General features: G+C 43.7%; 1 protein-coding gene across 2 annotated transcripts in view; it reads right to left on the bottom strand.

Moving 5' to 3' along the window:
* The window catches only part of GLRA1 (glycine receptor alpha 1), a gene marked incomplete at both ends in the record, with an annotated part of 41,019 nt that extends 21,448 nt beyond the window's left edge, over positions 1–19,571 (bottom strand). For both annotated transcript variants that reach the window (XM_082490038.1, XM_082490039.1), the window contains 2 exons: positions 3,331–3,461; positions 19,516–19,571. In XM_082490038.1, coding sequence (XP_082346164.1) covers positions 3,331–3,461; positions 19,516–19,571 — 187 coding nt within the window. The remainder of the gene's footprint in view (positions 1–3,330; positions 3,462–19,515) is intronic.
* Positions 19,572–27,046: the final 7,475 nt, after the last annotated feature.

Below are 27,046 nucleotides of genomic sequence, written 5' to 3'. Positions count from 1 at the left end.
TGTCTGCCGAGGCTCGCAGGGGACTTCAGTGCTCTGCCGGTGGAAATTCTGACTGTCCTGTTTTGGGAGAGGGTACTCCCAGACTTTGGGCTGTGCCTCTCCTGGGCTTTATTTGCTTTCAGATCAGAGCTTTGCTCAGCATTAGCTGTATTTGAAAAGCGAAGGGGTCGCGAAAAGAGGGCAGTGAGGATTAAGGGATGAACAGTTTGTGATTAGAGGCCACGGGGGTCAGTCTGTTCATGTGGTACTGGTGCCCAAAGGTGTCGGTATGTCTGGAAGTGGATCACAATATTGCCTGGCAAATCTGAGGTGGGAACATTGCATTTGCACCGAGGGAGATGCTGAGAGCTGCAGTTCAGCACAAAGCAAAAAGCTGGTGAACGTTTTGGAACTAGAGCCACATCTGGTGCCTGGCGCACCAGTGGCTTGCCCGTATAATGGAAGGGTTTCTGTAGAGCCTGAAGGGGAGGGGAGAAGCAAAAGGGGCCTCTGCTCTGGGGGCTCCCAAAGGACCTGCTACTGGCGCCACTCGTGTGCGGTGGGGGAAGGCAGCCCTGGCGGAGGAACCTCCCCAGGAACCAAGGCGTCCCTTTAACACTGAGGGAATTAATCTCGTATCATCCCTGTGACAGATGCTTCTGGGGAGATACAATCTGTGGAAGTGGTGAGGGTGGATTTTTAGATTATTCTCCCATCCTTTATGGAGATGAGGATGGTGTCTGCATTTCAGACGCTGCCTGATGGCTCGGTCTCGCTCAGGGAGTGATGCTTGCCCAGTAAGGCCACATCTGCAGTCTGGCAGCTGCTGCAAGATTAAATACTTTGGGGGGGGGGGGGGGAATGGCTTTAACAAGAGACTTGTTCCTCTAATCAATGCAAACTTCCTCTTGTGTGGAAATTAGTGGCATTTTCTGATTACTAAGTAACATTTGGAGCTTGGTTTGCTCCTTTTCATTTCCCTTTCCTCCACTCCTGCTTTGGTCTCTTCCGAAACTTTTTGCCTGTCCTCTGCGGGAGTGGGATTGCAGCCACATAGCAGTGATGCTCTCTATGGCTGGGATCTTCTTGGTACGAGTCCCAGGCAATTCAAGCAGGCTTCTGTCTAACCAGCTCCCAGACAGCCCTTTGCCAGCGCGGCAGCAGCTCGCGTACTGTTCAATCTGTGCAGTTCTTCCTCCGGACTGTTAAACATAGGTATGGGCTAAAATATCAGATACAAAATGGTATCTTCCCCCCCTCCCCCCTTCCTTCACCAACCCCTCTTATGGAACGGGCTTATGAAGTTTACTCAGCAGCTGAAAGTATACATTTAATCATGCTTTAGCACTTTTTTTTAATCCCTTCTGTAGTGCTCCTGTTGAGCTTAGGAGTAATAGTTTTCTTCTCTGGATCCATCTGTTGAACCATATAGAAGGTCCATATACATGTGATTCCCCTTCCCAGAGGGCACAGCATAAGAAAAGTGCTGAGCTGACCTCCTGGATGACTGCATGAGCTTATGCCTCTGACATGCACAGGAGGTTTTAGCCCTGCTCTTCCTGATCCTGTGCTGATGTGCTCCCGTGAAGCTGAGTATGGGATGAGCTTGTCCCAGCACATCTTTAGAAGACTTTCTCCTTGGGGAAGCCCAGCGCATGCTGAAGCACTGCGCTTTCCCCACTGTGTCCAAGGGGACCGGTGAGAAGTTGGCAGGATTTTTTTGTGGGTTTTGTGGTGGTGGTTGGTTTTTTGGGGTATTTTTTTGGGTTTTTTTTTTGTTTGTTTGTTTTTTTTTTTTTTCCAGCTTATGTGAGGCTCTAGAAACTTTCCTGCCTGCCACTGAGAAGTGCCACCTCTGCAGTGGGATGCAGTGTAAGGGAATATAGTCTTCCAGCAGCAGGGTTAAGGATACAGTCTGGGTGAGAGGTCCCTTGTCCCACACCTGCGGGGGCCAGCTCCATCCCTGCCTGGGTTACTGACTTCATCCTCCAACTTCAGGCAAAGCCCAAATGCTTATTCCTTGTTCTCAGAATGTGAATCCCCAACTAAGTCCAGACTTTACAGCATTTATGGAAAAGCTGCAATCTTCTTTTTGTTAATCTTCCCCTCCCCAAAAATCAATCTGATACGGATCTTTGGTATTATTTTCATTTAGATCTAAACCATTAAAATGCCCTTATGAGTTACTGCAGTTAATTTAAATGACATGGTTTGAGAGCTACAACCCCAAGCTCTGTAAAACACCTCCTATGCCTCCCATATAAATTGGAGCCTGATTTATGTGTGGGAGGCTACACCAGCAAAACTGCCCTGTGGGGAAGGTGTAGTTCATTGAAATAAAACTGAAATTAAATTATCTCAAATAAAAATGCAATACAGCTAGCTGCCTTCAGCAGGAAGATAATGTATACATTTCATTAAATATTAAAGTTTAATTTCTTTTGTGTGTGTGCATAATTTAGTGGTAGGCAGGTTTACAGGATGTTTTTTTTTTTTTAACTCTTTGTGATTAGGATAAAAACAGCAGTGTTTTCTGTTGCCTAGTTGATTACTGGGGCATAAGCTTCCCACCTATCTTTGGGTTTAACAGCCCAGAATAGAGCTTACTGCTTGAAGCGGGATGGCAGGTGCTGTCACCATGATTAATGGGTCCTGGGAGTATATGTTAGCATTGCCAGTGACTCTTGGGGCGAGGAGAAATTGGTGGTAGGAAACAAAAGAAGTGAATGAAGCGAGCATTGAAGAGGGATGGACGGTGGTTGAGAGGGGGCAGGTCCCACTTTCTCTCTGGGTGTGAGTCAAAGGCAAAGAGCTCTGGGAAAGTGAGCTTAGTTAAAAAGAAAACAAAAAAAACCACAAAACCTACCCTTGTTAGAAGAGGTGTTTCGAGGAGCAAAGAAAGAGGTTCTGTTGCATCTCCCTGAATTCCTCTAGAGCTGATGGGGAAAGACTCCTCTTGGCTTCAGCGGGTGTAAGAGGGGAGCATTACCCACTACTAGAAGGTGCTGTGGGCAGTGACTTAGGGCAGAAGTTGAAGTTTTTCTCCTAATCTGCAAGAGGTTCAGCTCCCTGCTCGTCACCGTTTGGTGTGGCAGGATCCCTGATCCCTATATGGATGTGTTTGCTGCATGTGAAGTTGTTAAGAGGTTGTTTCCATTCTGAGTGGAGATCAGATGCCTTTCCAGACATCTACAAGGCATCCATGTGCCAAATCTCTCATTATCATACATATTTCATATGAATATAGTTTGTTCATATTCCACATACGGTTAGGGAGGCATTCATGAGGCTTGCATGCAGTTTTTCAGTCCCAAAATGAAACAAAGCCACAAAAGCAGGGGTTTTGCATACCTTTGAAATTTGGCCTGATCCTGGCATCGTATCCTGAAGTTCGCCCCATCAACTTATCCAAGAAATCGGAAGGAGACATGGGTTTGGGGGCAGATCGTGCTGCTGCTTCAGCTTCTTTGGAGGCTGCCAGGCTGTTTGAGTAGAAAGAGAGAGGAGGTTTTAGTGTATGTCCCGTGCTGGGGAGTGTTTGGGGTCCAGAAACCGAGCAGTCAGCATCTCATTCCCACTGTGAGGCAGGGATGGGTACGCACGTGAATTCCAGATGAGCCTGATCTCTGCTAATTTGTTTGCCCAGCCCAAACATCTCTGAATGCAGAATCCCAGCTGCCACCAAAGTAGAAGAGAGATGATGAGTGGAGAAAATCCTTTTGTGAGTTTAGGTATAGCTCCTTGGCATGCCACTAAATTACAAATGTGAACTCTGGCACTGAGCTCCACAGGAAAAATACACTCCGAGATTAGCCTCGGGCAGCAATTACTGCTTAATTACATGGCAAATAGCAAGGAGCATATTTGGTACTCTGACAGTCTAATTTTCCAAGAGGCAGGTAGGATCAGAGCAATCTGGAATCTGAGGCTTAAATGAGTGTCATGTGACTGTATAGGTCCTGCAGAACCTTCGGGACTGTAGGGGATAGATGTATTTTTGCTTCCCGCTTGCTGGTCAGTCCAGGATTTGTTATTGGTACCTGCAATGCAGGGGTCTGAGTTCAATGCAGCAACATGGTCTCTGGTCTGGGAGATGTCTGGAGCATGGCCCTGAAATGATACGTTGGGATGAAAGGAGATGAAATCTTTTTGGGACCCGTATGGCCTCTGGGGCGGAAAAACTGAAATTACCAATTGTCTGTAGAAGACAAAAATCAAAGGTTGGCAATGTGCCTTCTCACTCCATGGGAGTCTGCAAGATCTGCAATGTGATGATTTGGGCTTAGGAAGTCTCTGTTGTTGCCATCTACAGAGGAACAAGTGACCCCTGGTACTAGGCACTCATTCTCAACTTTGCGGGAAGGTTTGAATCTAAGGTAGGAATAGACACTATTGGGTTCCTTCCCTATGGTTTTATGGCCACTGCTCAAACACAAATCTGTTCCCAGGCTGACAGTGTGGTGTACAATTGCCTAGACTAGCAGGAAAAAAACAACAACAACAACAACAAAAAAAACAACAACAAAAAAACCACAAAACCAAACCCACAGGTGACTTGCAATGTGTTTAGGGCAAAAGCTGTCTGCCTTTGGGTTCAGATGTCTGATGAAGCCTACAGGCAGTATTGCAATGCAAATGTGTAAGCAGCCAAAGAAAGCTGCTCAGGAGGAAGTTAGGCTCATTGCTTCACCCTTTGTAAGACTTGTGATTTTTTTTTTTTTTTTTTTTTTTTTTTTTAAAAGTACAAAGGCTATGTGGGAACTATGAGAAGCCACTGTGACTAAGCAGCTGAAAGGCATGTTTACAGCAGGCACAAGATATTTAGCTACGTATGTCCTCACAAATGACACCATGAAGTCATAGAATCATAGAATGGTTTGGGTTTGAAGATATCTCAAAGATCAGCTAATTCCAACCACCTTGCTATGGGCCGGGACACCTTCCACTAGACCAGGTTGCTCAAAGCTCCATTCAACCTGGCCTTGAACACTTCCAGAGTATGCGGCAGCCACAACTTCTCTGGGCAGCCTGTGCCAGTGCCTCACCACCCCTCATAAGGAAGAATTTCCTCCTTATATCTAGTCTAAATCTACCCTCTAAGTTTAAAACCATTACCCCTTGTCCTATCACTACATGCCCTTGTAAAAAGCCCCTTTCCAACTCTCAGCCTGAGTACTCTTACAGCATGAGGACCTCACCTTGTGAAGTTCTGCATTTCTTGTCTTAAGAGAGTCTGCAGTAGTCAAAGCTCCTGTCTTTCAGAAGAGCAGTACTAAGTACTGACACAAGATGTATCAAGAAGAATTTGGGGACAGTTACTATGCATGGTCTTAATGTGACCCTGCCCTCAAAGACCTGTTCATACAATGCAAAGTTGAGCTGAGGCTCCAAAGACACAAACATTATCTAGACAAGGCCTTGACAAGTGCATTTTGAACCACTGAGTTCCCTGGGACTTTAAAAATGGATAGGACGCAAAAGGGCTTGGGTGCTGTAATTTCAAAATCAGGAGTCTGTAGTAACCTGTATTTGCGTTGACTCTCTTCTCTAGTGTTAGCTGTGATGACTTGCCAAGCCTCGGTTTTCAATCCTGCCAACTCACAACTGCAGTCTGGCTTCTTTTGCAAGCTGCGACTGCGTTAGGGTTCTCTGATTGCTAGGTCTTTAACTTTTAAAAACGGTTTAATTTCTGCAATAAAAAGGGGAGATAAATTCCAGGTCGCTTCCAGTGAGAGTCTAAACCAAGGATTTCATTCACCGTTTATATATTCACAATCCACCCCCCCACTGGACCTTATCTGAAGCGGCTGATGCACACTGCTTGGAGCTGATCTGACAAGGTGTGGGTCTAGCTTTTACTGTACCCACATGCCACTTCTTGTCCTGTCCCCATTTCTGCTCTAAGAAAGTAGCAAAGCCAAAGCAGTGTGTTTGGAGAGTAAATGGGGTTGTTGAATGGGTGATGGTTTTTATTTATTTATTAGAAGCAAAATAACAGGGTGCAATAGATTTGCAAACTCAGAGGAAGAAAGCTGGGAGTGGGAGGACAATCAATACTGGGCTCGACTACTGCATTCCAATAGAGTGTCCGCAATGAGTCTAGAGAAAAGATTTCAATTAAGCAGCAAATGACTTGGTAACCAAAGACTCCTGCCACTTCAGCAGCAAGATGCCAGATAATGCAATACACTGATTTCTTCTCATTAACTGTAGACCTGAGGAAGTATATGGGAGTGGAAAAGACAGAGGGTGGGGGGGGTGGGGAAGAGGCAATACAAATCTAATAAGCTTTAAGTGCAAAAAAGATAATTAGAAACTGCAATTTTCTTGGCATTCATTTTAAAAAATGAGGTGAAAAGGCAGAGAAATCGGTGTTCAGCTTTCCTGTAAATTCAGTGCAAAAGCCTATGCTGAATATGTTCACTCCATTCCAATGAACGAGCGTGCTGGTATTTCTCGGGTGCTGTTTTTTGATTATTTTTTTTTTCTGTTTCAGAGTTGCAAGTAAATTAGTTTCATGAGCTCAGTTCCTACATGGAAGTGTGTATCTAAGACAAAGGATTCCACAAGTATCTGGGAGAGGACCACCCTCTCACAGCCCCACTGCTTTTTGTAACTTCATGCCCAACCCTACGAGTTTCTATGAGCACCTTTGGAGATGTGCTGAAACCGTTAAACATGGGTTTGTGCTTCCTGGTGTGCGTTTTAGAAGCTCTGTTAGGCTGCTGTTTATTGTCACCCAGGCGGCCGAGGAATGATGAGTTCCAAGTTTCTTCCAGTTTCTATTTGGTTACTGAATGTTTTCCTAAAACTAGTTGGGAATGACTTCCCCTTCTAGACTTGACAAGAAAAGGCAGGAAAACAGGGGATGAGGGAACAGCAAAGCCTTTCCAGCAGCAGGCTCTATGGGCAGCAGGGAGACATCCACTCTCTAGCTCAGAAGTAATAGTAGAAAACAGCACTGGGAGCTACAGAGAGGCTGGCCCACCTCAACGGGCTTTGGAGGGACGGATTGACTCTAACACTGCCCTGAAATGTTCACTCTGGCTGTGACAATCGAGCTTTGCTATGGCAGTTTAGCTCAGAAAACACCCAAAAAAGCTGTCAGCTTCTGTTCTTTTCCAGGTCTGTGTTGGCCAGTGCTGTGTGCTGTCTTGGGAGCTTTCTGGGATTTTTCTCTACCCATTAGTTCTTACAGAAGCACCCTTGAAGTCCCATAGGACTCTGCGTTTCCTAGTCCAGCAGAGACAAGGAGAGGGAAATTTCCAAATTATTTGAAAATTATTGATGATAGAAGAGGAAATGGAAACTTAGGGTGGGTTGTTGTGTTGTTAAGAGAGAAAATTTATTCTCCAAATAAACAAAATGAGGCAAAACATGTAACAAAACCACAAAGGATGTAGTTTGCATTGGTGCAAGTGTGTTGTCTGAGCTGAGAGTGTCTTCGTGCATTTTAATAGCAGTCAGACAGTGGCTTATCTTATTTATGCTGGTGTAATCCCTAGTGGATCTGGCTGAGAAAGTGCCATCAGGCAATCATCACAGCAACGGAAAGGATTTCTTCAAAGAGTCGATGAACTAGCGTAATCTTTTGTGATATTAAAGCTGGCGTGTAAGCAGACACCACCAAGCCCCTTGGAGGTCCAGCCCGCCAGCAGGCATGTGAAGGTAAAAGCTGGTGGAGATGAACAACTGAGCTGCTCAGGTTACCTAAGAAATGCATTCCTTAAAATGAGGCGGTCAAGCTTTGCAGGACACCTGTTACTGGTTTCTCCCAGGCTGTACAGGCACTGTTTGCCCTGTCCGCATTGTTTTGTTTCAGCTAAACTGATGATATATTCTTATAAAAAGTTACTTGGTTTAGAAAGTGGCTCTTCTGCAGTCTGGACATGTCAGTTTGCTGGATTGCTACTGTCCCCAGTCAGCTGTTTCCTCCTCCTCCCTGCATTTGTATGGTCCTTGGGCACCATTTTAGTGTTTTTTTTTTGTTGTTGTGTTGTTTTGTTTTGTTTTTTCCAGCTGTGCCCATGGTTGTCCATCTAATTAAGGGCAGCATCGCAAACTGCCCTGTTCTGGTTGAATGCTGATACTGAGAAATATCAATTTACTTTTTTTTTCTTTGCGAAGAGGAGAGACAGAGGAATTTAATTAGCACTGGGCCTCTATTCCCCTGTCAAATAATTTAATTGTTAATCATTAATTCTGAGGGTAAAAAGTAACGTCTGGCAGCAGCAGCACAAACTGTTGCAAAACAAGTGTTTGCAGAGGAAATCTGTCTCTGCAAAGTGTGGAAGGCTCAGGTCCCCGTGAAGGTAAACTGGTGTAACACCAGTGGCACAAGAGAGCAGCACTGGATTTATTCCTCTGGTTGAGCTCTGTGCAAGTTGGGGAAATAGAAGGTATCTGATTATTTACCCCAGTTCAGTGCTGCTCAGCAGGGGTTTCCGAAGCGGTTTGCCGGAAAGCTTGGCAGGGATGTGTTGGGAGTAGCGCTCAGGTGAGCTGACTCACACGTTAGTCCTTCAGATGTGATCTTTTCTGTTAAGTAGATATCGCAGGGGAGAGGAATAGCCATCAGGTCTTTTGAGGGAGGCTGGGGTGACCAGTAGAACCGTTTTCCCCTATTACCTTCAAAGCCTGGCTAGGGCACTGTGGGGTCTTGGGGACACAGGAGAACTCATCAGCTTCATTTTATTGACTCCAGCAGGCTCTGAGAGGCGTAGTTGCAAAGAGAACATCAGACGGTTGGGCACAGAAAGGCATCGTGTTGTCCATGATTAACTAGCGTTACCCATGGCAACTCTCCCCCCCCCTCTTCCCGAACCATCTCCCTGGTCCCTGAGATAGTTCCTCTCGGGCACAGAGGTCCCTGAGCAGAGACTGGAGCTCAGCAGAGCCCAGCCTGTATTCAGCCTCTGCTTGTGCTGGGGCCGCCCATCTCCATCTTGTCTCGGCAGGCGGAGGGAGGAAGGAAGGACAGATGAGAAATATTCCTGGTGAAAAGGGAAAGGCGCAACCCTAAACTCTGTACCCAGGCCGTTATTTCTGACTGCACACCAACATGCTCTCTTGAGGGAAATGCTGCCAGACGCTGGCCTGGGGAGGCTTGGCAGAGGCTGCGAGCAGACTGTTCTTAAATGATTAGATTTGCTATCAAAATGAATAGCACAATCAATATTGATATGCAATTCAATTAAAAAGGATGCAACTCACTGTCTGCGTGTCTTTCTCTGTCACGTTGTCTGAATTCCTGGCCTACAGCAGTAGAGGGGGACAGGATAAAAGAAGAGCGGAGGAGTGTGGGGAGAAGAGCGCGCCGATGCTGTGGTTTTGGGCTGGCATGGCGCGGAGTAGAAGGAGCTCTTGAGTGTTACGGACGTGCTGGTGGCAATCCACGCAGCCGTCCTCAACTGCTGGCGATTACAGTCCATGCAGTGAGGATGTGGGGTGTGCTACAGGGGTGAATTTGCAAAGCTCATTTTCGGAGGTGGGGAGGAAATTTGGATGCGGTAGTTTTCTTAATTCAGCTGAGAGCTTATGCAACAGAAGCATGGAGCAGAACTGGATGTTGGGCCAGGATACGCAAATAGTCAGATACAGTGAGACTGGTGAAATATGGAATTTGAGAACCTGTGACAAAGGCGACTTCACTCTGAGACAGAAATGGGCATTAAGCTATTATTTATCCCTATTCACTGGGGAGGAGGGGAATGGGAAAGAAAAAGTAGGCTGGTAAAATGTTGCCATCTCTGTCCTGGATGGTTGTGCTCTGTTGCTGTGAGCTGTTTAAACCAATTCTAGCTTTTGCACCAGAAGTAACTGCATTGCAGTAGTCGCAGGATGTAATCAGTTAAAGTTTTAACCCAAAGAATCCCCAAATGCTCTCAAAGGTCCTGCACAACACAATTTTACCACTGGTCCCTGTGGCTGTACAGGAGCAGAGGAGCTGGGAGGGACTTTTCCGTGGCCCTCAGGGAATTAACCCTCTGCAATCATTCCCATCCAGGGAAAGCTGCAACAACTTGACTGGAGTGAGAAAAAATCTGTTCTTCAGACTGGAGTATTCCGATGTCTCACTGCCACGTTCCTGCAGCCCATGGCTCTTGCCCCATATGGCAAAACACCCTGTCTAGAACTATAAAACATCCCAATTACACTGATTAACTCTATGGAAAGACACCAGCGCTTGGAACAATTGCTGATGCTGCCTGGACAGAGCAATAAGAAAATAATATATGACTATCAGCTTGGGGGGGAGAAATCTGCATGCTGTATATAGTTGAGATGGGGAGAGCACAGGGAGATGAACAAATTGCATGGGAATAGCGCTCGGTTGTGTGCAAGATCCCTGCTCTCGCAAGGACTGTTGTTCAAACTCTCGTATGTTATGTGGTCACTCTTACTTATCACATATTAAAAAAAAAAAAAGTGTGTGTTAAATTCAGTTTTGAGCCACAGGCATTCTCTCTAGTGACATTCTCAACTAAGCACTCTTCCAGAAGCATCTACAGCTCTTGGAGAACAAGTAGTGACTTTCTGGAGATGTGTGATCCAAAGCCACTGAGACAGGGTTGAAAACATAACTCAAAAAACTGTGAAGCGCAAGTCCATGCTCGGGTTTTAATCACTTGTGAAATAAATCCAGCAAACACCAGCATTGTCTCTTACATATACTGAAAGGTTTTAAAAAAAGTATAATTGCTTTTTTCATTGGAAAAAAAAAACAAAGGAAAAAAAAAATCCCTGCAAAGACAAAAGCATGTGTCTAGCTTCACACACACTGAATATTCCCTTTAAAGTCAGGGGGGCTAGGCAGATATTGAAAGATATGCATAAACAGCCTTCCTGAATGCTGTAAGGAAGGGGGGAAATGTCTTTACAAGACGAGGCTTCATATTCTAGGCAACAATATTCTCTTCGCTGATGTGCTCTTGATTTAGTGTTTGGATGGAGAACTGCGGTGGGAACCTCAATTGACGTCAGACGGTTTTAGATCATAGACCAGACAAGTGTCAGAGAATTACGAGAAATCGCGGATGCTCTTCTATCTATAGCTCTGCAGTCGCACTATCAGTCGTCTTTTCATCAGTTCAAATAGCGTGCCATGCCAGCTTTTTAAAAATTAGTTTTAGTTTAAGGATTTATGCTGCTTGTTAAGATCGGGTAAGAATATTGTAACTGCTTTTTTTGGTAGATCAGAGGTGGTATGAATAGAATTCTTTTTAAAAGAGATATAACATGCAGTGCAGAGTGGTGGTGGGTTCTATCTCCTGAAACTTTTTGCTACAGATCCTTTGAAAAGGCCTCCGGTGCTAACACTCATAACCTACCCACAAAATTGTGGGTCCCATAGCAAACCCGGTGCTCTCTGATGTGTGTGTTTTGTACTGCGCGAAATGAGTTGTGTGATGAGAGCTCGTTTTGATATTTTCTGATAGAATTAGTTGTTGTCATTGCAATGCAAACACCCTGCAGGAGACAAATGTTCCCTCTGTGCTGTCTGTGATTCCTGGTGTAATTTATCAGTTTATTCATGAACTATAACGAAATATAACTTCTGGAAGGAATGGCTAAGCTCTGGGTCTTCTCCTTCCCACCCCAGCTGCCCTCTGACTTTGGTCTCTTAGCTCCCTGACAAAAAAAAAAGACAAACCCACATCTTTTTGAACCCTGGCAGTGCTGCGGGGCCTGCGTTGGTGCAGGAGAGCAGGTTGTGTTTGGTAGGGTTTGTACTTTGTCAGCCACACTGCTGGGAGATGATTTCTGAGCCCATAGCTCTGTGTCAGGGTGTGATGGATGGGGCGGGAAGCTGGAGGATGCTTGTGATTCTCAGGCATGTGGGGTGGCAGGAGAGGTGGAAGGCACAGGTTTTGGTTTGTAAATCGGATCTTGGGAGCTCTGGTGCAGGAAAAAGATCGGTATGTGTGTGTGGATGTGCCAGGAACTGTTGCCCTGTTCAGCAGTGCTTCCACAGGGTAAAAGCACTGGGAGTGAACAAAGAGACAAGATTGCAAAGATACCCCATGAAAAGTCACTTTTTTGTCCACAGCCTGTCTTTGCGATTACTACAAGATAATAAAAGGCTGCCTCATCTGGGAATTCAGCGCATCTCCGTTCCCTACTCCCAACCGCGGTAATACATGTGGTGCACAGATCCTGCTGTAGTGGGGGACTCGACCCATCTTGCGCAGGGGCTCTTGGCACTAACAAGGACTTTTAGAGCTAAGGATTTTTTTTTTTTTTTTTTTAAAGGATGCTTATAACAGGGGACCCTCCTATGCTTTCAGGTTTTATACTTCCTCCATAAGACAAGGGAGGAGGAGCCTGTGCTTGGTGCTTTATAGAAAGCATCTTTTTACTTGCACCATCTGAAATAAACGAAGAAAAAAAAAATTCAAAGGAAATCGGGTAAAGGTGAGAAGTGATGAATTGTATTGGATTGTCTCCCGGCTCAGCTGCATTCTGCTGCTGAACCAGCCACATGTGATAGTGGTCCAATCCACCATCGATCCCACTTCTGCTGCTATTTATCGATTTGTGTGTTTGCTCCAGCCCTGTTGGGGCTGGGGGACGGGATCCGCATTCTGGACGGGTGGTCGTAGGGACAGGCACCGCTCCCAGGGCAGGCGCGTGAGGGGAGCTGCTGTCGGCAGCTTTCGTCTGAAGGCAGCGTTGCGCGATGATTGATTGCACTGCAAGCCCTGCTGTTCCATGCATGCGACATTCCTTGTCTTGCCAAGCTCTTGGTAGTTTTTTTTCCTCTTTTCACCCACCCCACAACAAGGCACTGATTAAAAACAAGAGAGTTCCCTGGCTGTCTGCTAAGGCATTTGGGTTTTTTGTTTCTTTTTGTCTCTTTTTGTCTTTTTTTTTTTTTTTTTTCCCCTTAATGGTCTGTAAGGCACAGTGGAAAGATGAAGAGGGAGAAATGAAAAGGAAAGCAGGTGCAAAAGTGCATTCTTTTGTTTCCCCCTCCCTCTCAAAATCCAAATTTCGTGGGGTTTGGTAAATTAAGATTTCTCCTGCTTTTCTCAGCTGGCACTTAGATCCAGCAGGGATGTATTTACAGGATGCCAACTGTGTCTGTGTACCAGCCAGATGTGGTGCAGTCCCCAAATCAGCAGCTTACCATGGTGCATTATATGGATGAAATAATTGTGTGCATAATGGGGAGTGCTCAGCGCGTGGAAGAGACGGGTGCATCTGTCTCTATCTATTTCTGTTCTCTGCAGGCTCTCTCTGCGCTTTGGCCTTACTGAGGTGACAAAAGCTCTATTTCTGTGTTTTTTTTTTTTTTTTTTTTTTTTTTTCCAGTTTCCGAGCATCAGTATCTTGAAGTATCAGTAGAGATTTAGGAGTGGCTTGGAGGTGTGTATCTGATCTATAGCACCAGTGGAATTGCAGCATGTAGACCTCCAGGACCAGATCAGCAGTTTCCCAAGAGGTTAAGGGGACTAAATCATTTTGCATCAACCAATCATCTTGACTAAGAAATACCAATGTAAACCATCTTGCCTAAAGGGAAATGGTCTCTGTTTTCTGGCTTTGTAAATACAAATATAAATTGTTTGGATAATTTGGGGGAATGGTGAGAGAAACAAAGAGGTGAATTTTACTTTTTTTTTTTTTCCTTCTTTATGGGGAAATGACGTGCTGAATTAGCAATATTTTATTATACTGAGTACAATGCAAAAGTTGCTCTTTTCTGGGCTGTGCAAGTCAGCAGCCAGACAGCCTGGAGTTGAGCTGTCTGGACATGGCTGCTAACGATCCTTCTGGTGCCTTGTGCTGGAGCAGCGAGAGGAATTCCTGCTTCTCTTGCTCCTTCCTTCTTGCTCCATTTATCCCAAGTTGTTTGTGTGTTGGGTTTTTTTGTTTGTTGTTGTATTTTGGCTGGTTTTTTTTTCTGTTTTGTTTTGGGTATTTTTTTTTCAAACTGAAATTATCAAAAGTGTTTGGAATTTTTTTTTTTTTTTGTCAGTCAAAAAATTGAATCAAACCATAGTGGGGAGGGTATACTGGAATGACATTTTTTTAGCATGTGAAAGAATGTGATGAGCCATTTTTCTTGAAAGGTGAGGTGTACAAGTGTAACCATGTTTTGTAAGAATAGAAATCATTGTGCTCTTTCTGGCAAAGGTCAGCAAAGTATGCAAGGTAAGGATAGCAAATCAAAAGGGTAATTTACTGGAAATAGTGAAACCCTGATTTAATGTGCCACAACAGCGAGAGCTGATACGGGCAAATAAAACAGGTAGAAGTCAAAATGCATTATCAGCCTCTCTGTCATCTTAACACCAGTCACTTTGGGCTTCGCAGAAAAGCTCCAGGTTATAGAAAATGAGCAAGTGGAAGTCAGTGAATAGATTTCGATTATTTGACATATTTAAATGTTGTGGTTTTGATTTGGGTGTTGTCATTTTTAAAGCCCTATTTATATTTTTAAAGCCCTTGTCTTTCATCACTACCTAAATAACAATTGTATTCATTAGGTGGTCCGATATCTTGTTCCCAATATGGAAATTTGGAGAGCCCTTTCAACCTGCATGCTGAAATGAAATCAGAACAGACTTCTCTGCTGGTTCTCTATCACAGATGAATGATCACTGGTCAGTGCTGGAATAATAAAGTAAATTAATTTTGGACATTGATTAACATCTTAATTCAGATGCTGGGATCCTTTTCTATCCAGGTTAGCCCATGAGGATTCGGTGAGATGAATTTCATAAGCTGACACCAAGAACAGGGGAATTGCAGTGTGCTGTTGCTTAAAGTGCTTTCCTTTTGGACTTGAATCACTTGGTCAGTAGCAGAATGAACTGTTTAGCCTTTAGTCTGTGCTATTAAATCCAAGACACTTAAAACAGAGTCAGAGGGCCCTTTGCTCATGACTTGCTTCATACATAAGGGTCTCCAACACCTCTTTCATGGGAGAAGAGGAAGGAGGGACCAAATTCCTTCAAGAATGAGAATTTAAGCATGGGAAGTCTCTGTAGGCAATTAATGTGATATAATGCTCTCATATGTAGGGGCAGGATCTGACCATTCCCTCCACATATTGATCTCTTTCCAGAAGCATCTCCCTTCAGGTATTTGAACAGTAAATACGTGTTCTGCCAGAGGGACTTGCTGCGGTATAATGTAATGTTCAGTGGGAGTCAACATGGACAGCCAGTGTTTATTATCTAAAATTTGCACGGCCTCAGTGGCTCAGAGAAAGGGTATTTTATTGGTGTGTATGAGAAACAGCAATATTTTTGTAATGCTTTTGTTAAGCAAGGTGATAATCTATGGTTTTGCTGCTCCTTGCACCCAACATAAGGGGGGAGTGGGGGGGGTGGGGAATGGTTTCTGCCCAGCCATTTGTGGAGCCTTTTTTTTTTTTTTTTTTTTTTTTTTTTATTCTGATCTACCTACAGAGCAGGTCTGGAATTTAAGGCAGCTCTTTAGACAGGAAGGTTAAGATTAGACTACATGAGAAAATATTTTGCGCATTTCACATTGATTTGTCTTAATTGCCTAAAATGCAAGTGAATCGCTATGGGTGGATGGAAGTGTGTACAAAGTCCCTGCAGAAGGCAGGGTCCCAAACACTTTGTGTTTCTACTGGGATGACACCAAATTAATCTTTCTTTGTGAAATGATTTATAAGGGCTTCTAGGTAGAATTGTCTACCTCATCACATTTTCAAACCTTGAATATGTAACCCTTTTAGCAGGGTCTTTAATGGGGCTATTATAGGTTGCAGACCAAAGAAGTTAGTGTCCTTAGAGGCATCTAGTCCAAGCTTTTGCTAAATCATTTTTATTTTGCAGAGGAGCTGACAGGCTCAGCAGAGGCACAACAGGTGATAAGGCACAACTTCCAGTGGATTTTTAGTTAGTGTGAGGGAAATGCTCTTTAACTACTGAGAACATCTGCTACGTTGCTTAGCTTGTGGCTCCGGAAGTCTTTGGTTAGCACTTCATTTTCAGGTACCTCTGTAATGCTATCTAGCACTGCAGAGCTATAGCAGAAGGTTCAGAGATAACATGCACATTACTCTCCTTTTCCTTCCTCTGCCTTTTCTTTTGTTGTATTTTCAAGGGGCTGAAATCAGCAGCTCTCCAATTGCCTACTTTACTTGTCAAGTCTGTTTTAGGAAAAAGTGTCTGTCTTTCCACAAAGTTATGAGGCATCATATTCACAATGGCATCTTCTTATTGTTTTTAAAACTGGAATTGAAGAGCTCTGTTACTGACAGGCATACAAAAATGCCAGTTAGAGCAATCCAATAGGGTCTGAGGCTGGTAGCAACTTTTAGCCTGTGCATCACTTGGAGCAGTAGCCTTCAATCACTTCTGCTAGCTGACAGATTGCTGTTCAGAAGGGACCTACTCTGATCTTGGTTCAGTGAAGGTCGTGCTGCTGATTCCTGATTTACAGAAGTGCAATTAGGACAAGAATCAGACCCAAAGAATTTCAAAGCCTCACAAGACAGCGTCCAGTTGAGTAAGGTGCCAGTTCTAGTTCTAGGCTACCCCCAGGCTTACGCAGTGGTGTTTCTGGACCACTACAGCTGTTAAAATGCTATAGTACAACAGAAAGTCCAGGTCAGATCATCACAGGTTAGGGGGTAGCCTTTTGTTCTGCATGAAGGAATTCACAACTGAATCAGGGTATGAACATGCAGTGTCTGTAGTTAGACTTTGGGAGAATGAGCGTATATGTCTCCACAGATACATGCAGGACATCTGGGAGTCCCTATGTAAATATTGTCCCGTCTATTCTTATTTTGAAGAAACAGCATTTTGCCTTACAGAGATATGTGTAAGGAAAATTTGGTCAAGCAGCCTGTCTTGTCAGAAGACACTCTTCATCTCCCACCCCAACCCAATTTCGATTCCTGTCTCTACCCAGGTTCTCAGTAAATGTCTTAGTCACAGCCAAGTGACTGCAGTCCGAGAAGGCAGGTAGCAAAATGGGAAAGGCTCTTCTGTAAAGAAAAGCATGTCAGAATAAGCTGCTTGTTGCAAATTCCTTCGAAAACACCCCAACTGTAACAGAAACAAATATCATATTGGCAATACCATAATGTTTGCGTTCACACACCAGCTGTTACTCTTTCCCACAGGGTCTTGTTTTTAAAAGGTTGGTGAAGGACATTTTTTATTAAGCAACAGATCTAGTCTTATTTCCTGTATTGGCTCTGTCTAATTTTCCTTTGGGACTTTGTATTTTTCTTTATTTTTGTGGTATAAGTACTAACGTATAGCGGATTGTCTTTCCAGAATGTTTTTGACAGGCTGACAATAAAGTGTGGTACACCCTGTAATTTAAAGCAATGCATACTTCTATTATGGATTATTGGATTATCAGCTTGTGGGTTTTTAAACATTATGTATGACTGTGTGCTGGAGTAATTGGCACACTAAATTTATGAATGATTGTTAATGAATAAACTTCGCTTTCTGAAACTGAAATAGCAAAGCTATTCCTGGACCAGAAAGGCTGGTAGATTCTTGGCCTGTAATAAATTGAACACATAGCACAAAGCGCGATAAAAAAGAAAAATATTGCTTAGAGTCAGTTCTGAGCAGGAATTACTGATTTTTTTTTTTTTTTTTTTTTTTTTTCTTGTTTGGAAAATGATGGTGGTATATAAACCAATTTGGTTTCAACGTCTCCCTGTAACTGAATTAGAGCATTTTCGAATGTTCTTAAATGCTAATTTCAGGAAAACTAGACCTCCAGAAATACCTTTTGTATACAATATGACACAATCACATACAGCATGTATGTACATGCGCATGTATATAACAGTATAAAAATTTACATTAGAACCTGAAGGGGCTGGTTTACCGAGGTTTTGAATGCCCAGGACTTTAATTGATGTGCTGAGGATCTGTAAGTGCTCACATGTGTCATGTAATGCATAAGTGTGCATCATAGAACAGGATCAACAAGACAAGTATGTATCAATTTCACTTGTTTGGGCAGTTCAAAGGAGAGCTGGACAGATGCTTTAACACCAGGGTCATAGGAAACTCAAGCCTGGAAATGCTTTTTAAAAAAAAAAAAAATTTACTTTCCTTTTGCCTTCTAGCTTATTTATGGACAGAATTTATGTGTTGTTTAATCTTGTTTTTTATCTCTGTGCTTCAACATTGTTTAATTAAAGAGTTTATTGCACATATGTATGCTTCCTTTTAGCCCACTCCACTTTATTGTGGAGTACTGCTATATGCTTGTGACTAAATAAGATGAGAAAGGATGGCTTTGGAGTATTGTGCATTGCTTTTCAGATATTGGTGATTTTAGTTATTTCTGGAATGTCTGTCTTGGTTTCTCCTAACAGACAAACATTAAATGTTTTGCGTTCCTGTTATAATCTTGCTCTCTGATTTTCTGTGGAATTAGAGAAAAAGTGGTGATATCCTAAATTTTGTGCCTGAAAGGACTTCAGTGTATAAAAGGAAAGAGACTGGTAGCTAGAAAAGTCTGCCCAGTATCAGCAGGTTTGCTACTGTAGTTCAGAAAATAAGTATTACACCAGTGAGATATGTGTAAATAATGTCTCTTCTCTCATGTTAAACTATAAGATGAGACTTTGTTAAAATATGGAAATGCAGAAGAAAGAGCCACGCAACTGAAATGAAGTCTAAGACTGATAAGCAAGTTCAGGTCATGAAAGAAGGGTGGTTTTTTTTTCCCAATTGCACGTATTTGGCATCTATCACTTGCTACAGCAAAATGCAAATACAGAAGAGCTTCTACCTTCCAGTATTTTTTTTCCCCATCTAATAAAAACACTGCAAGGAGAGATGGACCAGAAACAATTTTTAAGACCAAAACTGTTCTTTCTCCTATCTTAGCCTTAATGAGAAAATGAACACATTTAAAGCAGAGTCAAAATACACATAGTCGATAATGGATATGGTAGCAAAAAGCTCCCCACATCCCCTTTGGGTTTCATTTGGATTCTAAAAGGGAAGGATATTGAAAAGAACATGAAAGAAAAAAGTTGGGAACAAAGGTGATTATTTCTTTGCTTTCAGTGACTTTAGACATAGCAAGCTGAGGAGATAGGTAGGGTGAGCCCTCCTTGGAAAGGAGTCCTACGATTTCTCGAGATAACATAGCTAAGCAGTGAAAGCATCCCACGGAACTCACCTTAACCTGCAATCTGAGGATGGGGAGGGGGCGAGGTGGGAATATTTACCCCGGCAAATTCAAGTGCAGCATTCCCAGCCGCCACTAGTTGTCACTTTGCAACCAGCCGGGGTCGGTGTTTTCAGCACTGCGGTTAGCTAGATTGCGGTGCTAATTAAACGGAGTAACTCCCAAAGCCGCGGAAAGTCCCGAGCCCGGGGTTGTGCGATAGCCGGTCTCGGGGAATCAAGAGGAGGCGAGAAGGCAGCTCGACAAAGGCGGAACACCGCTGTCCTAAGGCTGAGGCTCTGTCTAGGGGCTGTGCCCTGAGCTTGGGGTGGGCACGACAGTCCAGCCCGGCAGCGCCCAGTGCGTGCACACTCCTCCCGTAAAGCGGAGCCTTACCTGAAGAAAACGATCGTCTCCCACACGTAGACTCCGAGCGCGTTGACGTTGCACATTTTTCCAGTTCTTGCTGTTGTTTTCTTTTTTTTTTTTTTTTTGTACTCCGTGAGGGGTGGGCTGGTGGGGTTGGCCAATAAAGTAACCCGGCACTTGGGGGGAATCTGTAGGGGAAGCGAGCGGCCCCTCCCGAGGCAGGCTGGGCAGGGGGAATGCCGGGGTGGGGGTGGGGGGGGCTTCGGTCAGCACCCTGGACAGTAGCAGGAAGGGCGGCTCCGGTCAGCACCCTGGGCAGCGTCTGGCGGGCTCCCCGGTCAGCACCCTGGACAGCGGCGGTGCGCGGCGCTCCGCGGGCGCTTGCCGCGCTGCCGGCGGCTCCGCTCCGGCGCTGCCTTGGCTCGTCCCTCCTCTCCGCCTGTGCCCCCGCCACCGCCACTGCAGTGGTGCTCGGGGCCGGAGGACCAGGTTTCCCGCACAGAAATCTCCCTTCAGCCGGATCTCGCTCCGGACATCAGGCTGGCGAAAGGGGGAGAAGCAGGGGGTGTAGGTTTGCCATCAGGGTGGTGGGGGTAGGCTTGGAGGGGGGGGACACACGACCCTCAACAACCCAGGGCTTTAATCTCCGATGCTAGCCAGGGTGTCTTCTAATTACATCCACAGGAATTTGTCAGTGTGGAGCCGTGCTGCAGTCCCTCTTGTGTCGCTTTCCTGCCCGCCGTTTGGCTGCTGTTGATTCCTGCTTCCTGGGCTATTTTCCTCCCGAATAAGTTATTGCTGCCGTAGGGAAGGTGTCCCATTGCTCAGGGCTAGAGCGGAGGGGAGCGAAGGGGAAGTTTCTTGGGAAGCACTCCCATTGTGCTCAGAAAGAAAGTGGCTCAGTGTCCTCCTAACGCATCTCATTTCCCCTCTGCCCCCTCTCTCCTGCTAGGACTCGTCAGATCTTGGGAGTTTCTTGCTGCATTAATTTACTAAACTAAAAAAAAAAAAAAAAAGGGAGGGGGTAGTGGAGAAGAGGGAAAGCAAAGGGGTGGGGGTAACTCAGCCTCTCCACCATCCCAAGGCCCTCCTCTTAGCTGTGCTCATTGGTCTCGGGGCTGAAAAAACTACTCTAGGACGTGGTTGGATAAACGCATGTTGTTCAGCAGAAGCTGTTAACCTCTAAAGTGCTGATACGTTTTGGTTTATTTCAATTTTTTTAATCTGAATCCCTGTCTTTTTAAGAAGTCTCTGAAATCGTCTCCCTTGACAGGGCAAGCATAACGTGCCTTAAGTCTCCATCTCGTGGAAGATCTGCATGGCTAGCAGTTGCTATGTGTTGCTGTTGGCTTTTAAGGAACATCTCTGTTGTTGGTTGTGAGGTTTTTGTGGTGATTTTTTTTTTCCTTTTCTCTTTGCTTTATTTGATTATTTTTTTGCCTTTTGTATTTGGTTTTGCAAAGAGGTTTGGCAAACACCAGAGCCATCAGGTAAGGAGCATTTAGCGGTTTCTTATCACAGCTCCAGCACCCTGGGCTCCGGCTGTGCTCGCAGGGTGCTGAGTGTGGTGGTTGGGGCGGGGAGGAATGGGCTCCTTAGTCGCTTTGTCAGCGTGTCACTCTGCTCGGCTTCTCATCAACTTCTGAGAATTGAAATTAAAACTTAAGTCTCCTAAATAATCTAAGATTTCTTTCTTCTCTCTAGTCCTACTGTAATGGGATTTTTCTTCTTGAAGTTCTGTTTTGCTTACTTGTCCTTTGCTTTGCAAAACTCCCCATGGAAAAGAGTCACTTTTCTCTCCTTTTTAGCTGTTTTTAATCTGCTTAAAGACTCGTCCCATCCCATATTAGGAGGGTGGAGGTGAAATGGACTGCTTGCTCCACCACTCCTGTAGCCCCCCCCCCCCCCCCCCCCCCCCCCCGGCTAGGAAATAACCAAGTTTTTCTTGTCACTTTGGGCTGTATCTCAAAGGACCTTACTGCCATACTAAAAGTCACCTGATGTTTTTGATCTCCTGTTTTTACTTGTTTTAAAGCAGTATGTTTACTTAGCTAAGCAGACAGAAATATCCTTTGGGTTGTCATTCAAAAGAAAAGGGAAGAAAGACCTGCTTTGTTTCTAGCCATTGATACAGGAGTTTAATCTAATTTGCTCCAGCTACTGTATCTCAATGTCTAGCTACATTAATAATGAGCTCTGCTTTCAACTCATGGAGATTCCTGAGGATGCGATTCCATGCACTGTTCCCTGCTTGCTGGCTCCTCGCTGTACTTTCTCTCCTGATATTTATCCCCTCATGGATGTGCCTCTGTCATTGTGCTTTTCCAGCCCCCAGTGTGTTGACAGATCAGAGGAGGGGCTCCAAACTGGGACTGTTAACAGGATCTGCGAAGCAGGAGAGAAATAGTGTTTCCCTGCATTTTTACTGGGAAGCAGGACAAAGAGCAGGAGGCAGAATCATCTTTTGGCATCTGTGGGTTAAATCTAGAGGCTACTGAGCCTTCTGGTCCCTTAGAAATGGGCTCTGTAAAAGAGACAACGGTATAATGTGATTTCTCCCTTGGTTGTAAGTTTGATCTTCTTTATACCAAAGGAATCCGGACTAGTCTCCTTTTGTCCCCACTTGCTCTCCTTGCACTACCTTAGATGAGGGGAGCAGGGTGACTGTGCATAAGATCAAGAAAGCAGAGGAATCTCTGTGTGTATATAACACAAAGAAGCTTCACAGTTATTCCTGTCGAAGGATCTCAAAACTGCTTTTCCCAGGGAAAGAACTTATCTGCTTTGCTGCCATCTATCCTGTTGATGACGGTGACTTGAATGATTTGTGTGGGCCCAAGGACTCTTCTGCTGGTATTCAAACATTTCTTCTTACTGGAGAGAAAAATAGGAGTATTATTTGCCATGGCATTTGGGGAAACAGAGGGAAAACTAGGTTGCAATAGATGTTTGGAGCCGGTCTAGGCATCAAGAGGATTTAGATCAGGGAGTGAAATAAAAAAGAAATGTAAATTTAAGGGATGTGAGTTTTTAGTTTTGCATGTTTTATCAGGAGGACCCTAACGGTGCCTGCACCTTCTTCATTATGTGTTTTGCTGTGATTGGAAAAGGAACATATTCTGGATAAAACTTTCCTTGTTGGTGTGTGGGCATGTTTTTTTTTTTTTTTGTTTGGTTGGGTTTTTTTGTTGTCGTTGGGTAGTTTGGGGTTGGTTGTTTTTGTGGGGTGTTTTTGTCTGTTTTTGGCTAGGGATCTCTGCCCCTAGACAGTATGTTCTTGTATCTCCTCCTGGTGCCAAGGCAGTTGTTGCTTGCTTGCCTTGGTGCAGTGCATGCTGCTGGTATATATCAGACCTTGGTCAGAGTGGCTCCAGTTCCATGGAGTTCCCATCTTCTGACTTAATCCAGATAATTCAAGAAACAGCCAACCAACCCCCACTGAAACCCATCTATAGGGACACCCATAGTGAAGTTACCCACATTGGTTCTATACAGTGCTTGATTTTTAGTTTCCTTTTGCTATCCAACAAGCTAAGGGCAGATAAACTGCAAATCAGGTCTGGAGATCTAATAAGGTCTGGGAGTCAATTTTATCACCGTTACTGTAAGTAACCCTTGTCACCAAGTACCACTTGGCAGGACTCCCTGGATCTGTCCTGACTTGCTCTTAGATTGGGGTTTTAGCTCTCTGCTTGGTTTTGCTGCAGTGTTTTGTGAATTTTGGTAGGGTTTACTTGCCAGGTCTCTTATTTTTTCAAGATAAGTCCAAATAGTTTTGAAAAGCATTTGCCTTTCTCTGGTGGCACTTGTACAAATGACAAAGTTGAAGAAAACTTATCATGATGCCAAATGAGGTTCTTAAAATTAGAATTACCTGCTGTGTATTCACCTTGTTGTTGTTTTTATTAGTTTGTTTCAAAATGGATGAATCTTGTAAAAACTCGCTGTAGGTGAAGTTGTTTGGGAAGCTTCTGTGTCACTTTTCTAGGCTGTGAGTGGTGGATTCTGTTCAACATAAGACACCACAAAGATGGTTATTGCAGGGTAACTGCTGGAGTAGGATAAAATGTCTTCTCATTTAAGAGGTCAGTATTTACATCTAAACTTTCAGGAGCAGGTTAATATTTTAAATGTTGCAGCTGATAGTGAAGTGTCACCAGCGCAATAACCCACAGATGGGACCGAATTCTGAGCAGTACTAGGCTTACTTTGTTGGAAAGGAAGTTGCTGGGGATGCAGGATTTGGGCTGATGACACTCGTTCTACAACAGAGGACTAGATCTGTCTTATCATAATAATCTCATTACTGTCTTCACTGCAGGTGAACTTGATTTTTATCCTTCCTTATGGTGATTCAAACCTTTCAGTTAGCCCTGATGGCTGAGGACTCTGTAATGACTTAGTCCAGCCAGTGCAGCTGGTGCTTTTCCTGTTTTTCTCCGCTTGTTCTTAGTATTTTAGATAGACAACTGTGGGTTTTTTTTTTTTGTTTTGTTTTGTTTTTTTTTTTAACTCCCAGACATCACTGGCTTCTGATGTTTTCTGTATGAGATCTTAATCTTCGGTGATATCGCGGCTGGCTATTCTACAAATGCTGATTTCCAGAAACAGGATATGACTGTAAACAAGGACAGGCCATTAGGTGGCTGGTGCGATGAGATGCAGCTGTGGAGGGAGATGAGGCAGGGATATCTCCTCTTCTCCTCTCCCAAAAGCTCAGTCACTGCGTCTGAGGCTTTCCAAATTTTATTCTTCATAGAGTGGCAGGTGATAAATACCAAAGAACAGTTTAGTGATGTTTGTTTATTAATTACCAGGTAAAGGCTGGATCTGACCAAGAACAGAGTTACTGAAATGCACCTATAACCATAAGTTTCTGTTTCAATGTTTTCTCTTGATTCCTCGTACAGTAGGAGCAGATCAGGCCTTTTGGTAGGAAGGATCAAATCGGGCTTCTCAGGGAATGCAACGGGAGCCATGGGCAACTTACTGCTTAAAAAAAAAAAGGCATGATGCTTTTAATTTCTCTTTAGCACTCAACTGAAATTTGGGGACACTTGCAGAAAAGGATGTGCATGAGGAGTAATATATACTCAGATGTTGTATCCGTTAGTAGGTACAAGTCTTTTGTGGCTGAAAAAAATCTACTTTCTAAATATGCCCTTTTCTTTCTTCATTCCTTTTCTAGTTATGAGAGTCAGGGGATATCTGCTTCTCCAGTTTCCTTCATGTGGTTCCTCCCTGATCCTTTCCCTTTGAAGAATGCAAATGAATTTTTTTCTCTTCTCTGAAGAAAATGAATCTTTCACTGTTCCTGGTACTCTGTGAGTTCGTTTTCTTTTTGACAGTTGATAGTATCACTTAAAGACAAGGGGAACCAAGAAGGCCTTGGAAATCACTCTGTGCTAAGAATTAACCTGAAGCCTCATTCACAACTGCAAGTTGATTTCATTCTTGATCTGTTTTTTCATCTCTTGGTTTTATAGCAGGTAGAGCCCGTTTTAATTTCTTTTGCTTGCCTTTTTGAAATTAAAATTCTGATAATAAATTCATATATGGGGGTAAAGTCCTTCAAGCTGAACATGCACACATGCTGCCTTCCTTCTCCAAATAAATTACAGGATTTTCAATGAAGAAGTGGCTAGCATAGCAGTAAAGTACACTCAGTGTATCTTGGGAATACTAAATCCATTATTGTCAGTTTGCTCTTTGGAGAATGGCTAATGAGGAAACAGCGCCCCAAGAACTTGGATTGTGCTTCCCAAGACAGAGATTCAAATTGCTACAGCAGCACTACTTGCCTTTTGACACTGAACAAATGAAAAATAAATTTTAAATTAAAATTAAGTTCAGGGAATCTTACAAAGGATTCCATAAAATAAATTGTTATGCAGTTAACTTCCATGCGTAGTAAGCTATTTCTGTGCAAGGTGGTTCAGCTAAATACAATTTTCTTAAAAACTTAAGCACCTGGGACACTTTTATCTTTTAATAATTGCTGGTAAAATAACACCATAAAATGTTCCTGTAGTGTTTTGTAAAGTGTTTAGTCAAGTTTCTTACTGAAAAGATATACAGGTGAAAGAGAATTCACTGGAACTAATGTAAAGGTTCATCTTATCCGTATTTCTAAAAATAGGTTTAAAATTGAATTCTGGTGAAAAGTTTGATAAATTCCAGGGGCCAGACAACTGTCTATCAACTATTTTATTTTTCTTCTTTTTTTAAAAGCTGGAATAAAACTTACCTTGATACTTTGATGAGCCAGGGAAGGTTTTTACAGCCATGCACATCCACCCACTCACACAAGGTGTGTTGTTGCTACACACGATATTTGTGTTCTCATAAATATCTATAATAGTCAAGTAGAAATGTCCCGTACAGAATTGCTGAGGCCTCCATATCCTCCTCCTTCCCGACAGGCTGTGCAGGTACTAATTTGAAGTGCCCACGTGGTGTATCTACGTTTACTGTCCTTTTTCTACCAGTGCACATAAACTTTCCCTTAACGTAAGGGCATACGTACACTGTATGCTGAATGTCTTAAATATGAAGATTCCTACTCTCCATCGTTCTCTGTAAAAAGAGCAGTTACGTAGCTTGTCCTTGACCTTCACACTCCCGGGCAATATATTTCTCGACAAGTAGATTAGGGGTTGTATTGATTTCTCATCACTGGAGGCACAGCCCCCGTGAGTCCAGTGATATCCAATCTGTGATCGTAGACTCTTTGGAAGTGGTGTGAAGCACTGTGCTAGCATGACTTCATGACAGACTACAAGTTTGCAGAAGGTCAGGTGAAGTGCCTGCTGAGTGCAGTATTCCGGTCTTCTTGACCTGGATGTGCGTTTGCCTCCTGTGTCAGGTACATGAATCAGGTTCAGGCAGTAAGCCCTGAAGAAGAGGAAATAAAGAAGAATGAATGGTCATTTTCCCCCTAGCAGTGCTGATTTATTAATAAATTTCCATGTCTTATATGTCATGTAATGACACTTGACTTGAGCTGTGAGTAGTCTTGCTGCATATCATAGGCTTGTCACTGTTATAATTTATGTAGTGTTATGTAGTAAGAAAGCAGCATGGACCTGGTAGCCCTAAGGAAAATACACTGCTACTTCCATTAGAAGCTTGATCTGCAGGTCATAAGTTAATTATTTTCTGACATGTACAGAATAATTACCAGGCAATCCCAGAGAAGCCAGAACTATTATTTCTTTCAAAGATCTTGGCCACTAAAACTTTTTTGGTTACACTACCACATGAATAAAAAAATAATCCAGAGTTGCTTTTACAGCTGGCCTTGCCAGAATTTTCCAGGTGCTGAATGTCACACATTTATTGGAAATATTACTTTAGCTTTTGGTTTTGTGAAGTCCATTCCTCCTGACTTAGCAGCTCTCAAGTGTTATGGGAAATAAATTTTTCTACCCTGTGCCTTGCCTGTAAATGGAAGAAACCATCTATTTATTTTGAGGTAAGCAGGCACGAGGTTTTGTGAGATGCTTACACAGAGGTAGAAGCATACAAGGCAGACCCAAAGCTATTCACATCACCTTTT

Source organism: Vanellus vanellus, assembly GCF_965231255.1.
Source record: "Vanellus vanellus genome assembly, chromosome: 13".
Taxonomy (NCBI): domain Eukaryota; kingdom Metazoa; phylum Chordata; class Aves; order Charadriiformes; family Charadriidae; genus Vanellus; species Vanellus vanellus.
The sequence above is the reverse complement of the archived record's forward strand: the minus strand, read 5'-3'. Positions and strand labels throughout refer to the sequence as shown.